Below are 13,313 nucleotides of genomic sequence, written 5' to 3'. Positions count from 1 at the left end.
TGTAAAGAGAGGACAGTACTGACTTGGCCAGGAGATGGTGAACCTTGGTTCCCTGATATCTGTACAAAGGCACTGGCTTTAAGAGCCTCAGGGGGAGGATATAGAGAATGGCAAAGCATTTTTATAGTGACAGGGAAACCACTTCCATCACACTAGCCAAGGCTAGTAATATACTTACCAGCCCCTTCCCCCCACCCACCCCCGTTAGGAACCTTTTATTCTGGATTTGACAACAATTGTTTCTAGGAACTGAGCTAAAGGTTAATGTGTGAACAGCCCTGACCCTGATTTATGTTCTCAGCTGGTGTTACATGTGGGCTCTTACAAAACTGTGTGACCGTACACCTCTCTGGTGTAGGCGCTTGGTTCTGACACCGCAATACACGCAACTGGAAGGAGGTCAGATCATGCAGACTGGCCTAGTAAACACCACACACAGCTGACAATAGCCTAAGAGCCAAATTCCAACCTCAGTTATGCTAGTGTAAACCCAGAGGGACCTCAACGGTGACACTCTGGATTTCCACCCAGAAGTTGGATTTCATTCTTCCAAGTGGCTGCTGCATCTCTTCAGGAAAGGAAGAGCTGGTGTGTGCTGCTGGCTCCTTTGTTGTGTAGTAATGGCTCAGCATGAACCATACCAGTGAGCAGGGCCGGCTCCAGGTACCAGCGCAGGAAGCAGGTGCTTGGGATGGCCAATGGAAAGGGGCAGCACGTCTGGGTCTTTGGCGGCGGGTCCCTCAGTCCCTCTTGGAGGGAAGGACCATCCGCTGAATTTCCACCAAAGAATGAAGCGGCACGGCAGAGCTGCCGCTGAAGTGCCACCGATCACGGCTTTATCTTTTTTTTTTTTTTTTCTTTGCCACTTGTGGCGGCAAAAAAGTTGGAGCCGGCCCTGCCAGTGAGAGATCAGCCCAGTGCAGTTGGTGGGTGTGTTCACAGCACTGCCAGTTTCTCTGCAGCTGCTGTGTCTGCCCTGATGGCTGCATCCCTCCATGGCCTCTCCAGCATGGGAGAGGTGACTGGAAGCCCCAGGGCTGGACAGAGGCAGCAGCTGGAAGGCACCTGGCCTTCAAGCTGAATTGGGGCCACGCCTATGTTTTTTAAACAATTTCTTGTAGGGCGGCAGATATTTACCGGTGGAGACAGTCCTAAAGTCAGTGGGCGCTTTTACATCCTAACTGCTTAGGCACGAGTCACCGTACTTGGATTTTGGCGAGGCTGGAACGAGTTCAAACATTAAGGGTCACTTTAGTCCCCCTGGCCCATGTTAATCGCCGCTGCAGAACCCATTGCACAGATGACTCTATGTAGCTTCCACTTGCCCTTTTGATCTGGTTGGATACGATCAGAGTAAATAGCCTAGAAAACCCCAAGGTGTGTAAAGAAGCCACGGTGAGACGTCTCCCCCCCAGGAAATCTGGCTGATGCATCACAGGCTGTCACCAGCGTTGTCTGGCTTCACGTTCCTTAGATTTAGAACTGATCTGAAGCAGCGCTCGATGCTCTTCACCTACCTCCACCAAGCAAGTGTTCATTGCTTGACACTCCCCATTTGGAAATGTCAGCAGCTGAAGCTACCGATTATAGAGCGACAGACCGACTCATCATTCAATTTGCATCACATTCGTGGTGGAGCCGGCTGCCCCAGCCTCTCTTTGCACACTCATCTTCTGCAGCCCGGCTGCTTTTGTTTACCAGCCACTCGACTTCAGAAGGCTACTCGGCCAGGGGTGCAGGCTGGAGCTGGGGAATAAATCCTCCTTTGTGGTCCCATGTTTTGATTAGGTTCATGGCCAAGACTGCAGTAGGGAAGGAGTGAGTCACGCTGCAGATGTTTAAAGATTTATACCTTTGCAGCAACTCGCCCCTCTGGAAGAAAAGGCAGTTGCAGCACATAGGCTGCACGGTTAGAAAGAGAAGCAGCAAAAAGCTGCCCATTTCCTGAGAGGCCTCTGCGTGTTTGTCACCATGGTTAGCCTCATCCGGAGGCCACCAGCTTGCACTGCATGGCTGGGTGGTTATTTCTTTGCAAGTCGCTTTCTCTTTGGAAGGTGATACTGTCCGGAGCATAGCATACATCTGGGCTTTCATGGCGATGTGACTCCACTTGCTTCATTTACACACTGATCAGCTGGGGTGACTGAAGTTAGTAGTGGCAGGATTCCGTTGATTTCACAGCACCCAGGGAAGAGGCTCATTTTTGGTTCATCGATTCCTAGATTCCAAGGCCAGAAGGGACCACTGTGATCATCTAGTCTGAGCTCCTGTACAGGATTCTGGGTAGTGTAGTCCAGAGGCATTTCCTGTACTGAGAAATAATATAACTAGAACAAATCTTTCCATCCTAGGTACTCATATGGCCTCTCATTATTGTAGTATCTGACTGCATCAAAATCACTAATGTCTTCATCCTCCCCACCCCTGTAAGACAGGGCAGTGCTATGAACCTCCCTGTGCACAGCTTACGTCCACCTAACTCTGCAAGTGTCTACACTAAAATGTCACTCCACCAATGTAACTCGCCCACTACACCAACTTAATAACTCCACCTCCGCAAGAGGAGTAGCATTTCGGTGGCTGGAGTTAGGTCCTTGCAGTGTCAGTGTAGACACCACATTGCTTACATTGACTGGTGCTGCCTTTCAGAAGCCGTCCCACAATGCCCCACACTGACAGTTAAATCGGTGCAAGCGCTCCGGGTGAGGATGTGCATCGCCGACACAAGAAGTGCAGCGTGGACGTGCAAAAGCCATTGCATTACTGAGGTGGCTGTAGGTCGACATAAGTTAAATTCACCCAAGTGCGGAGGGCCTGCATGACAGACTATGCACCAATTAAGCCCCACTTAAAATCTTGATGTGGGGACTAGGTGGTAGATGGAGCCTTGTGCAGGCTCCCTGTACTGGGTGGGTTTCAAGCCAAGTGCACTCTGCACAGATAAATTCATGTTTTTAAATAGTACTACGTACTGTATAAAACGTGACCATTTTGAGAAACAGACGCACAACAAGGTGGAGAGACACACTCAGAGGCCGAGGAAAGGGAGCAGGGTTTTTTGTAAAAGGACCTCTCGGTGCAACAAAACGAAGCCTCCTCACAGGACTGCAGACTGGGAACTTGCTGCTTTATTCAACTGCATCACAGGAGTTAGTTGGGAGACGGGGAATGTCCACTGACTAAACTGGAAGTAAGGGAAGTCTAGCTCCATCCCGTAATACTCAGGATAACCCAGTTAACCCTACCATTCACTATAAAGGGATTTGAAAGGAGATGGTCCATCGGCAAGTTGGAGAGGTCACTGAAGGCTCTTCCATGAGCTGCAAAGCGAAGGCTCCTGTGCCAACAGGGTGAGATGATGTCGGTGGCAGAAAGGAAAGGGCTGCCTGGATAAGCAGAGGGAATAAGGATGGGAAGAGAGAGAGAGAGAGAGAGAGACAGGAACAAATCTATGGAGGGATGTAAGGACAAGGAGGGGGCATTTCAGACAGGATCCTGCAATGAAGCAGGAGCCCATGGAGCAGTCTAAGAATGGGGGTTATGTAGTCATTCTTTACATTGCAGTAGTGCCTGGGAGCCCCAGTCACAGACCAGGACTACGTATTGTGTTAGGTGCTGTACACAGGACAGAGAGACCTGCCCAGGAGAACTGACAGTGATGCTTGTTTGTACAGACAAGACTGAGAAACTCAGCCTGTGAATGCCAGGGAGAGGTGCTGTTTCCAGGCCTGGGTTCACCCACAAGCCCGGCGGTTACATTTTCCTTCCCCAGAGGAGAGTTAGAGGATGAGGGCAGTGAAGGTGTCAAGTGTGGGAAAGCTCACGTTACTGCCAGCAGCTGCTGCCAGCTCTGCTCCAGGACACGGGATTCCGGTTTCCAGCGCCGCTGCTTCTGCGGTCACCACAGGTGCCAAAGCACAAAGGGGGAAAAAAATAAATATAAAGTTAAAACGGAAACATCCCCGCTCCCCACTGTAGTGCACAGAACTCGCCCTTCTCTAATCCAGCCCAGGTCAGCAGCGATCAAACGCTGCCACAGCCGCTCAACAGCAACATTAGCTGGTGATCTCAGCCCAGTTCCTAGACGACAGACGTAAACAGATGGAGCCAGCATAAAGTGATTCTTCTCATTTACTTTCCTGGGAGCTAGGCTGGGCTCTTAACTGGTCATCTCAGCAGAGAGGCTTCAATAATCTGTTTCCCTGCATGTTTTCCTGGCTTGATAGCCTTAGAAAACAGGTATCCCTGAGGCCCTAAACATCTAGGGCCATACTCATCCCTAGTGTAATGCCATGGGAGATGGGATGAAGTTGGCTGAGAATGTATGTGAATTAAAATCAGCTGGGGGGCGGCAGCGAGGTTCCGATTTCATCCCCGACAAGGAGCATTTATTGTTCAGAACAGACACAGAAAATTAGGGGTTCTGCAGGAGACTTTGTTTCAAGTTTTAGCTACAATTGATGAAAACTTTGTTTCTTAAGCTTCAGACTAAGGAACATATAGAATGTGCTGGGCGCTAAAAAGAGAGTGTAACATATAAAGCCATCACCGTACGTGGGCACAGGCAGCAGCAGGATAGCTGGGTTCCACCTGTGGCCCCTGTGCGGTCCCTGGAATCCCTTCCCATAGTGGCTTGCTCAGTCAGCTGAAAGAGAATGTGGTCAGTGGATGAAAGTTAAAAAAGAAACCTCCTTATTCCTTTGGCAACAATACAAAGGTTTCCATCCCCAGAACCTGGAAGGGTCCTGCCAGTCTACGGAAGGGAATCAATAGTCCCATTTAGCACAAAACATCCTCCAGCAACTAAAATTTAAACCAACAAGCACTCTCTGACCGGTCCCATCCAGCTCTTGGTTCAGACCCAGCTGTGAAGGCGTTAAGATAAAAGGTTCGTCATTATGCTAGTGACCTGAGCAGACAGCCTCAGAGGCAGCATCCAAACTTTTCATGGATGGGTGCCCAGATCAGGTGCTTATTATAAGCAAGGTTTATGCTAACGAGCCACCATTATGAAGAGCTCTGTCCTGCAACAGATCCCCTGGAGGCCATGAAATTGCATGCATGAGTAGGGGTTTCAGACCTGGGCCTTAAGTGCTCATGCTAGAGCATCTCATTTGTCTTACTATGAGGGAAGAAGCCATGAGTGGCAGCCCAGTTATTAACACGTTATTTATCTAGCTGCTCTCCCCTCACAGCACTCAACAAGCAGCACACAGAAGTCACAAGACCCCCCCAAGGAAATGCAGCTGCCACTGAGGTGGAACATGGCAGCTGCTTTAAAGGCGCCTAGCAACCACACACAACTGTTGAGGGCTGAAAGGTGCAGCATACAGTACCCAGCTGAAACTGCAGAGGGGGTTCGAGGTGGCAGAAGGCAGTCACTCAGTCTGTAAACTGGCCAGGACCAGGCCTGTAGCCAAGTCAAAGGGAGAGATTGTGGGATGCTGGGAGATGCACTAAGAAAAAAAGCAGTTTAGGGAGCACCCAGCAGAACAGTGAAATACCAGGCGCAAATTCATTGCATTTTAGAGGATTCTCAAAACATTTCAAAACACAAAGATTATACCAAACCAAAAAAAAAACCTGGCCCTGGGCCTTGGTATTTATCAGGGAATCTACTAGGATGTCTTGCCAGGGTGGCAAGTTAGGATCTGTTAAAATACTACTAGGGGGCAAAGCCACTCACACATACCCAAGTACAGTAGCTCAGGACATGTCTGGGAAAGGGAATCCTTCTTCCAGGCTGTGGAGTGACTAAGGAGCTGCTCTGCAGACACTGCTGCAGCCCTCTTACTATTTGTATTATAGTATAGTATAGTAGCACTTAGAGATCAGAGTCCCATGGTGCTAGGTGCTGTACAAATGCCCTGTCAGCTTAGCTTTGAAGCAGAGGGAAAGAGGTTGATAAGCACCCGTTAGTAGCTGGTCTCTGGAGAAGCCATCAGACCACTGGAAGAGACAACCTTGTTTAGTGGACTGAACACAGGACTGGCTCCTGAATTCTTATACTGGCTTTGCCTCTGGTTACATGTCTGGCTTTAAGAACATAAGAATGGCCACATTGGGTTAGACCAAAGGTCCATCTAGCCCAGTATCCTGTCTTCCGACAGTGGCCAGTGCCAGGTGCCCCAGAGGGAATGAACAGAACAAGTAATCATCAAGTGACCCATCCCCTGTCGCCCATTCCCAGCTTCCGGCAAACAGAGTCTAGAGACACCATCCCTGCCCATCCTGGCTAATAGCCATTGATGGACCTGTCCTCCATGAATTTATCTAGTTCTTTTTTGAACCCTGTTATCATGTTGGCCTTCACAACATCCTCTGGCAAAGAGTTCCATAGGTTGACTGTTTGTTGTGTGAAAAAATACTTCCTTTTGTTTGTTTTAAACTTGCTGCCTATTAATTTCATTTGGTGACCCTTACTTTTTGTGTTATGCGCTTCCAAAGAACTGTAGAGAAATACATTAGTGTTGAACCAGCAGTGACCTACCAAAACCAAAACCCAACAACCATCGCCATTAGAACTAATTAAAAAGCAGTAAAGATAGTATCATGCCATCCAGCATGGAAAGGCCAGCAAGCATTCTGCAGTCGATCAATACGGCATTTCATCTGAAAATGGGTTATCATTAATCTCTAAAGGCAATAAAATGCAGTCTAGCAATAAAACCTGTATCTATGGCAACCAGTTAGACCCACCAGAAAACCTAAGATTTCTTGACCATTTAGGCAGGGAATTCAAACAACAGGGGTCTCCCATCGAAGATAAAGGTCAGAAACAAGTGTTAACATCAGCTTGCGTCTCGTTGGGCTGAACTGGTTCAAGGATCATGAATGGTTATAAAGAAGGAGACACAAAAGCACAGGGCCGGTTTTATGACCCGCGGGGCTGATTCCAATACCCGGCGGTGGTCTGGGGCTTTGGCGGCGGGGGGTCCGTTCCGGGTCTTCCGCAGCACTGAAGGACCCCCCGCCGCCAAAGACCCCCAGAGCGGGGCCCTCTTAGGCGCGGGGCCCGACTCCGGGGAATCAGCTTAAAGCCGGCCCTGGAAAAGCAGATGAAAAAGCACCTCTGTTGAGAACTTGCTGGTTTGCAACAGACTGTGTCTGCCTCCCAGCAGGGATCCAACACAGCAGACTGAGTAATCTTAAAACCACCCACAGAGCAGACAACTGATATACTTGACAGGTTTCAGAGTAGCAGCCGTGTTAGTCTGTATCCGCAAACAGAATAGGAGTACTTGTGGCACTTTAGAGACTAACACATTTATTTCAGCATAAGCTTTGGCGGGCTACAGCCCACTTCTTCAGATGTGAGCTGTAGCTCACGAAAGCTTATGCTGAAATACATTTGTTAGTCTCTAAGGTGCCACAAGTACTCCTGTTCTTTTAACTGATATACTGTATATACACTGAAGAGTGAATATACACAGTACGTATGGCATTTCAGTGCACCTCAATTTTAAAAGAAAATTCATAAAAGCTTCCTGCTCTAGTGTTTGTGAGCTACCTCTCAGCTGGCAGGTTAATCGATGCTGAATGTGGATGGATGAGATGCAGATTTCACAAGAATCTGAAGGAAGATAGAAATAGAGGCTGAGGGGTGTAATCTCAAAATGTTGTGCTGGCCATTAACATGTGTTAACTTAAATCACTGCGCAGGGGGCAAGGTGATGCACCACTGAAAAGAAGCACCCGACACAGACCAGCATCTTGTTAATGTATTTTACTGAACTCATCTTGTGTCTAAGGAACTAAGCGTTAAAGGTTCTACTGGCTCAGGCATGCTACACCCTGGGGCGCTACAAGGAGCTAGCTATGTGGTGCAGCATAGGATGTCAAGAGATAACTGAAATACACATTTTCTTAGGGTAGATTGTTCCCACCCTGTCTAGATAAAGGGACTCTCATCTGCCCATTTTCACACTCCTCTGTGCTTTTCTCCTCATAGCTCTGGATCTGCATGAAGCAGACAGCAGCGGGGATGAATCACGTGGAATTGCTACCACCACTGCTGATCAAAGGTTCTGAGGTGGCTGTTTTGTAGCCCTGTTTTCTTTTTTAAAATGCTACATTTTGAACCCACGTTGATGCGACTCTGCCAGCTCATGTCAGGAGAAGAACTTGAAATCCATTCACGCTACGCTACAAGTCATGTTTAGACAGGATTTATTAGCCACATTATTGATATGCAGGAAACCAGAAAAAACAGCAACTCTTCTGTCAAATAAGACAGTAATGGGTTAGTTGTGGGAGCTATACCACTCTCTGACCCCCTTCCCCTTCCTTCAAGAGTGATAAGTTGGCACATCTCCCAAGAGGACACAGAAGCCATCCCAAAGAGGGCCTGCTGCTTCAGATCTTCCATCAACAGGGCCAAAAGTGCTTGGAAAAAAGCCAAAGACTTAGGAGAGCAATGAACAGGAAATAAAGCAGCCACAGGGGCAGCTGCATGGTGTAGTGAAAGGAGGCTGGGAGATCTTAAAAATAAACCGAACCAAGCGTAGCTTTCACGCTGGAAACTGAACAGCCCACAGATCAGGCTGGCACTAACCTGACATCACCCACTCTGTGTCAACGTGCCAGCAGAACCTGAGTAGGTGCTGGAGGAGCTTGACAAAAGATGAACAGTGATCTCCTACATCAGTGCACTGAACTCATGTTGCACGGCAGGGCAGCTGAATGCTTTATTTTCAGGCATCCTTGGCCAGACGAAAGGGCTGACTCTGACTCAGTGTTATGCTGTATGGAAGCAGAGAAGAGAGAGCAGTGGAGGAAGGAAGAGAGGGAAAATGGGAAGTGGAGGAATCACAGAGGCCCTGCCACATTCATCCCAACAGTAGCAGCAGCAAAAAATACACCCAAGCTGCATCCTCCCAATTTATCTCTCTGGTTTTAAATAAATCCTCTTCCATCGCATGTGAAGACGGTGGCTGCCACATGGTGATGGGCTTACCACAAACTTTCTTCAAGGATACGGCAAAAACTGGGTGTAAAGACAACAACCTGCCACGGATCCTCTGCTGCGGTTACTGCTCATGTGCACAGTACTGACCACAGATCAAATGGGATTAGCCAAATTGTGATCAAAGCGAATTTCTTTTGAAAGGGAGACCGACTTCTGCATCAGAAATGGTGGCAGGTTTCTTTGTGGGGAAAGCAGCTCTTAACGATAACGCTGTGATTTTGAGGCTATACAGAAATCAGCACTGTAGGCACAAATGGTCTATTATAAAGATGGACATTCTGGAATGACCGTGATTTAAATTAGTCAAGGTTTTTATATGGCCATTTATCTTTTAAAACAAGCCCTTCTGTAGGCATGTAACACAAGCTTGGACGAAGCAAGAGTTTGCAGCATAACACATGACTAAATTGTTAACAGCCGTTTCTTTAAAATACTATATACACCGAAAAAAAAATACGTTGTAATGAAACAGGAAGCAGCCATATTGACGGCTTGATGACATGTATCAAACCAGGAAGATCAGATCTGAAGCCAGAGACATGGCCATACTGCATCTGATAAGAAATGTATTACATGGATTAAATGGAGCAAGCAGGGTGTCTGAAGTGCATTACAACACGCACTGAAAAAAGCTCTTGTCTAAAAATGAAGTCTCCTACAGCTTCCTGTGTCTATGGCAACAGATTCTTGTCTTAACAGGTTATCAACCTCTGTTTTTTTTAATAAGCAACAAAGAGTCCTGTGGCACCTTATAGACTAACAGACATATTGGAGCATAAGCTTTCATGGGTGAATACCCACTTCGTCAGACGCATGGGGTGGAAATTTCCAGAGGCAGGCATAAATATGCAGGCAAGAATCAGTCTAGAGATAACGAGGTTAGTTCAATCAGGGAGGATGAGGCCCTCTTCTAGCAGTTGAGGTGTGAACACCAAGGGAGGAGAAACTGCTTTTGTAGTTGGCTAGCCACTCACAGTCTTTGTTTAATCCTGAGCTGATGGTGTCAAATTTGCAAGTGAACTGAAGTTCAGCAGTTTCTCTTTGGAGTCTGGTCCTGAAGTTTTTTTTGCTGCAGGATGGCTACCTTTAAATCTGCTATTGTGTGTCCAGGGAGGTTGAAGTGTTCTACAGGTTTTTGTATATTGCCATTCCTAATATCTGATTTGTGTCCATTTATCCTTTTATGGAGGGATTGTCAGTTTGGCCAATGTACATAGCAGAGGGGCATTGCTGGCCTATGATGGCGTATATTACATTGGTGGACGTGCAGATGAATGAACTGGTGATGATGTGGCTGATTTGGTTGGGTCCTGTGATGGTGTTGCTGGTGTATATATGTGGGCAGAGTTGGCATCGAGGTTTGTTGCATGGATTGGTTCCTGAGCTAGAGTTACTATGGTGTAGTGTGTGATTGCTGGTGAGAATATGCTTAAGGTTGGCAGGTTGTCTGTGGGCGAGGACTGGTCTGCCTCCCAAGGCCTGTGAAAGCGCGGGATCGTTGTCCAGGACGGGTTGTAGATCACTGATGATGCGTTGGAGAGGTTTTAGCTGAGGACTGTAGGTGATGGCCAGTGGAGTTCTGTTGGTTTCTTTCTTGGGCTTGTCTTGCAGAAGGAGGCTTCTGGGTACACGTCTGGCTCTGTTGTTTTTTTAATGGATTCCTCATTAAAAAGGCATCCCCCAGAGATTTTACAGTTTCAAAATTCATAACATTTCAAAGTCCCCATTGATATCAGGCATTTTAAAACAACACTTTCTAATTTCCTCATTTTAACTTGTGGATTAAGTAAAAATGTCTAGTAGTAATCTCATTAATCTCACTGGCTATTATTTTAGGGTAAAGTGGAGAAGAGTAGTCTTGCAATAAATATTTCTTATAACAAGAATTTCAAGTAGGCTAAAATAAAACTTTATTTAACTCTTACAAGATATACTCTCTTATCAACACAATGCACAAAGTGTTTACAAAATAATCCCTTTTTCTGCTCCATTTTCAGCACTACTTTTATACAAACCTTGAAAATAAGTCAGAAATCTTGACTACACATTTTTTTTGTTACATTTTTAGAAACATTGCAAGAAGTGATTTTAGGTAAACAAGATTTTTCTTAAAGTGTCATCTTCACAGGCAAAACAAACAAACATTGGTTTTAAAGAATTAAGGGCCAGATTTTTAAAGGGTAGTTAGACACCTAACTCCTATTAAAATCAATGGGAGTTAGGAACCCAGCTACCTTGAAATCTGGCCTTTAAGTCTAGAATGCAATGAAACTACTCATGCACACCTCTGTTTTTTATATCTGTGAAAGAAATCATTAAAGTCTCATAACAAACAGAACAGAATATTGAAATATTAAGTGATCATGAACTACAGTTATGTTAAAATTAAAAACTACCTAATAGTCTTTGTGCAGCTGTAGAAGCAGTAGTAGTTACAGATGTTCATTCCATTGCCCTGCACCCAGTAGCAGCCTCAAACATGGTCTCCCCCTTAACGCATTCAAAGGTCATTACAATATGGTACTTTGAAGAGAATGTGAGAGAGTCTCCATTTTTGCTGAGACTGTAAGGAGAGGTGTTAAAAATAAAGGCTTGATTCTGCTTCCAGCAAGTCAGCTGATTGACTTCAATGGGAGCAGGCTGAAAGTCTAATTATTTCACATATATCACAGATGGAGGGAAGGTCATACACTGATGTTCTCTGTGCACAGAATAATCTATTGGTCCATCCATGCTGAGAGCTATACCATGAACTATATGGTTACACAGTAGTTAACATGAGTCTAGCTACTACCAGTTCTGGACCTAGTGCAGATGAAATTTGTTTCCTTGAAGAGAAACTATGTCTTAATGCTGTTTCCAGTAGAACTAGGAAAGTCAATACTTAACCCATGTGAAGTTGATTACCCATTTTGGCCTACAGACAAGCTGGAAAATCTCCTCCCGCCCACCATTTCTAAATCAAGTCAGCTGCTGTTGACGTTCTTTTTAGGTAAATGATTGTATCGCCTCCCCCAAAAAAGGGACATCACCCACTGAAGATCATCCCTGAGAGCACCATTCCAGCCACATACTTCAGAAGTACATAGGTCTTATGGAGATAAGTTAGGGACCTGCCCAAGATTAAGATTAGTGGAGGAGAAAGCAAATTAACCCTGTGAGATCCTGTGGATTTAAAAAGGATTTAAAAATAAAATTCAGCAACTCTGAGTATTCTGCTTTCCCTGAGCTAGCTACAGTTTAAGTAGCGTCATTTGTAATCTAGAGCTTTGCAGTGTTTACAACTGTACTTACAGAGGCTGCATTTTTTACACCGGCAAAGTCAAATGCTAAGTTATAAGTGTACAGCAGTTAGTGGTGGTTTCATTCATTTATTTCCTGTGACAGGAAGCAAGGAGGATGGCCTTCTTTGGTGAGACAACAGCACTGAAGAAGCTTCATGTTTTGGATCCTTTCACCTTCTGATATTCTAGCAATCTTTAAGTTATTGTTAGTGGAGATACCACAAGGCCATAGTGCAGTACAAGCAACCCATCCTAGAGGGAAAAGGAAAATGTATCATTAGGACAGTAACAAATCAGCAAACGGAGAGGAAATTTTATAGCAAGAGACAGAGCCACTGATTGCCAGAATCTTAGCTCCATCTGCCAAAGGTCCATTTCCTTCTGTCTCCTGAAGATCATATAAAGATATTTTTGTACCTCCCTGTTTCCCTACAATAAGCTTGAATTTTGAAAAGCCCAGGCAATAGAGTGCCACCCCCGTAAGTGGGGAAATCTAACCAAAAGTTTTAAAAATCTTGTTTCTTCAAGGACAAATTATTTTGCTTTTATTTTAAAACCATCCTGAAGTTGTCCTGATGTGTAAATGGTGCCATTATACAAGCCAAATGGTCTCTGCTCAACCACCACCACCAAAAAACCCATCAGAGAAGCAGCTGAAGAAACTCTGCCCTTTAACACAACCTATCAAAAGTGAGGAAGACACTGAAGTATTACATAGAAAAGAGGGCAGTATGTCTAGATGGTCTGAGCATGGGACTGGGAGCAGATCTTGAGTTCTAATCCTAGCTCTGACAAACTTTGTGTGTGGTCTTCGACAAGTCACTTCACCCCTCTGCGTTAGTTTCCTCATGTCAAAGGTGATGATTACCTATCAGGCTGGAGTGTGTATTAATGTTCATAAAACACACTGAAGATGAAGAGTGCTATAAGTAAGTATTATTTTAATTCAATTTCTAGAAATTTCCCATTCAAAGTTCTGGGTAAGTATATAAAAAAATACAAACATTAAAATCTCACATTCTTCCTGAGTGCTGCTTGATATTTGCTTTCCCATGTAAAAC

At 45.6% G+C, this 13,313-nt stretch overlaps 1 protein-coding gene across 1 annotated transcript in view; it reads right to left on the bottom strand.

Annotated features, from left to right (window-relative positions):
- Window positions 1-10,854: 10,854 nt before the first annotated feature.
- The window catches only part of PCGF6 (polycomb group ring finger 6), a 53,589-nt gene continuing 51,130 nt past the window's right edge, over window positions 10,855-13,313 (bottom strand). The window contains exon 10 of the mRNA XM_045024899.1: window positions 10,855-12,504. Within this exon, the coding sequence (XP_044880834.1) occupies window positions 12,448-12,504 (57 nt within the window). The 3' untranslated portion in view covers window positions 10,855-12,447. The remainder of the gene's footprint in view (window positions 12,505-13,313) is intronic.

The sequence above is a fragment of the Mauremys mutica genome, chromosome 7 (genome assembly GCF_020497125.1).
Source record: "Mauremys mutica isolate MM-2020 ecotype Southern chromosome 7, ASM2049712v1, whole genome shotgun sequence".
Classification (NCBI taxonomy): domain Eukaryota; kingdom Metazoa; phylum Chordata; order Testudines; family Geoemydidae; genus Mauremys; species Mauremys mutica.
The sequence above is the reverse complement of the archived record's forward strand: the minus strand, read 5'-3'. Positions and strand labels throughout refer to the sequence as shown.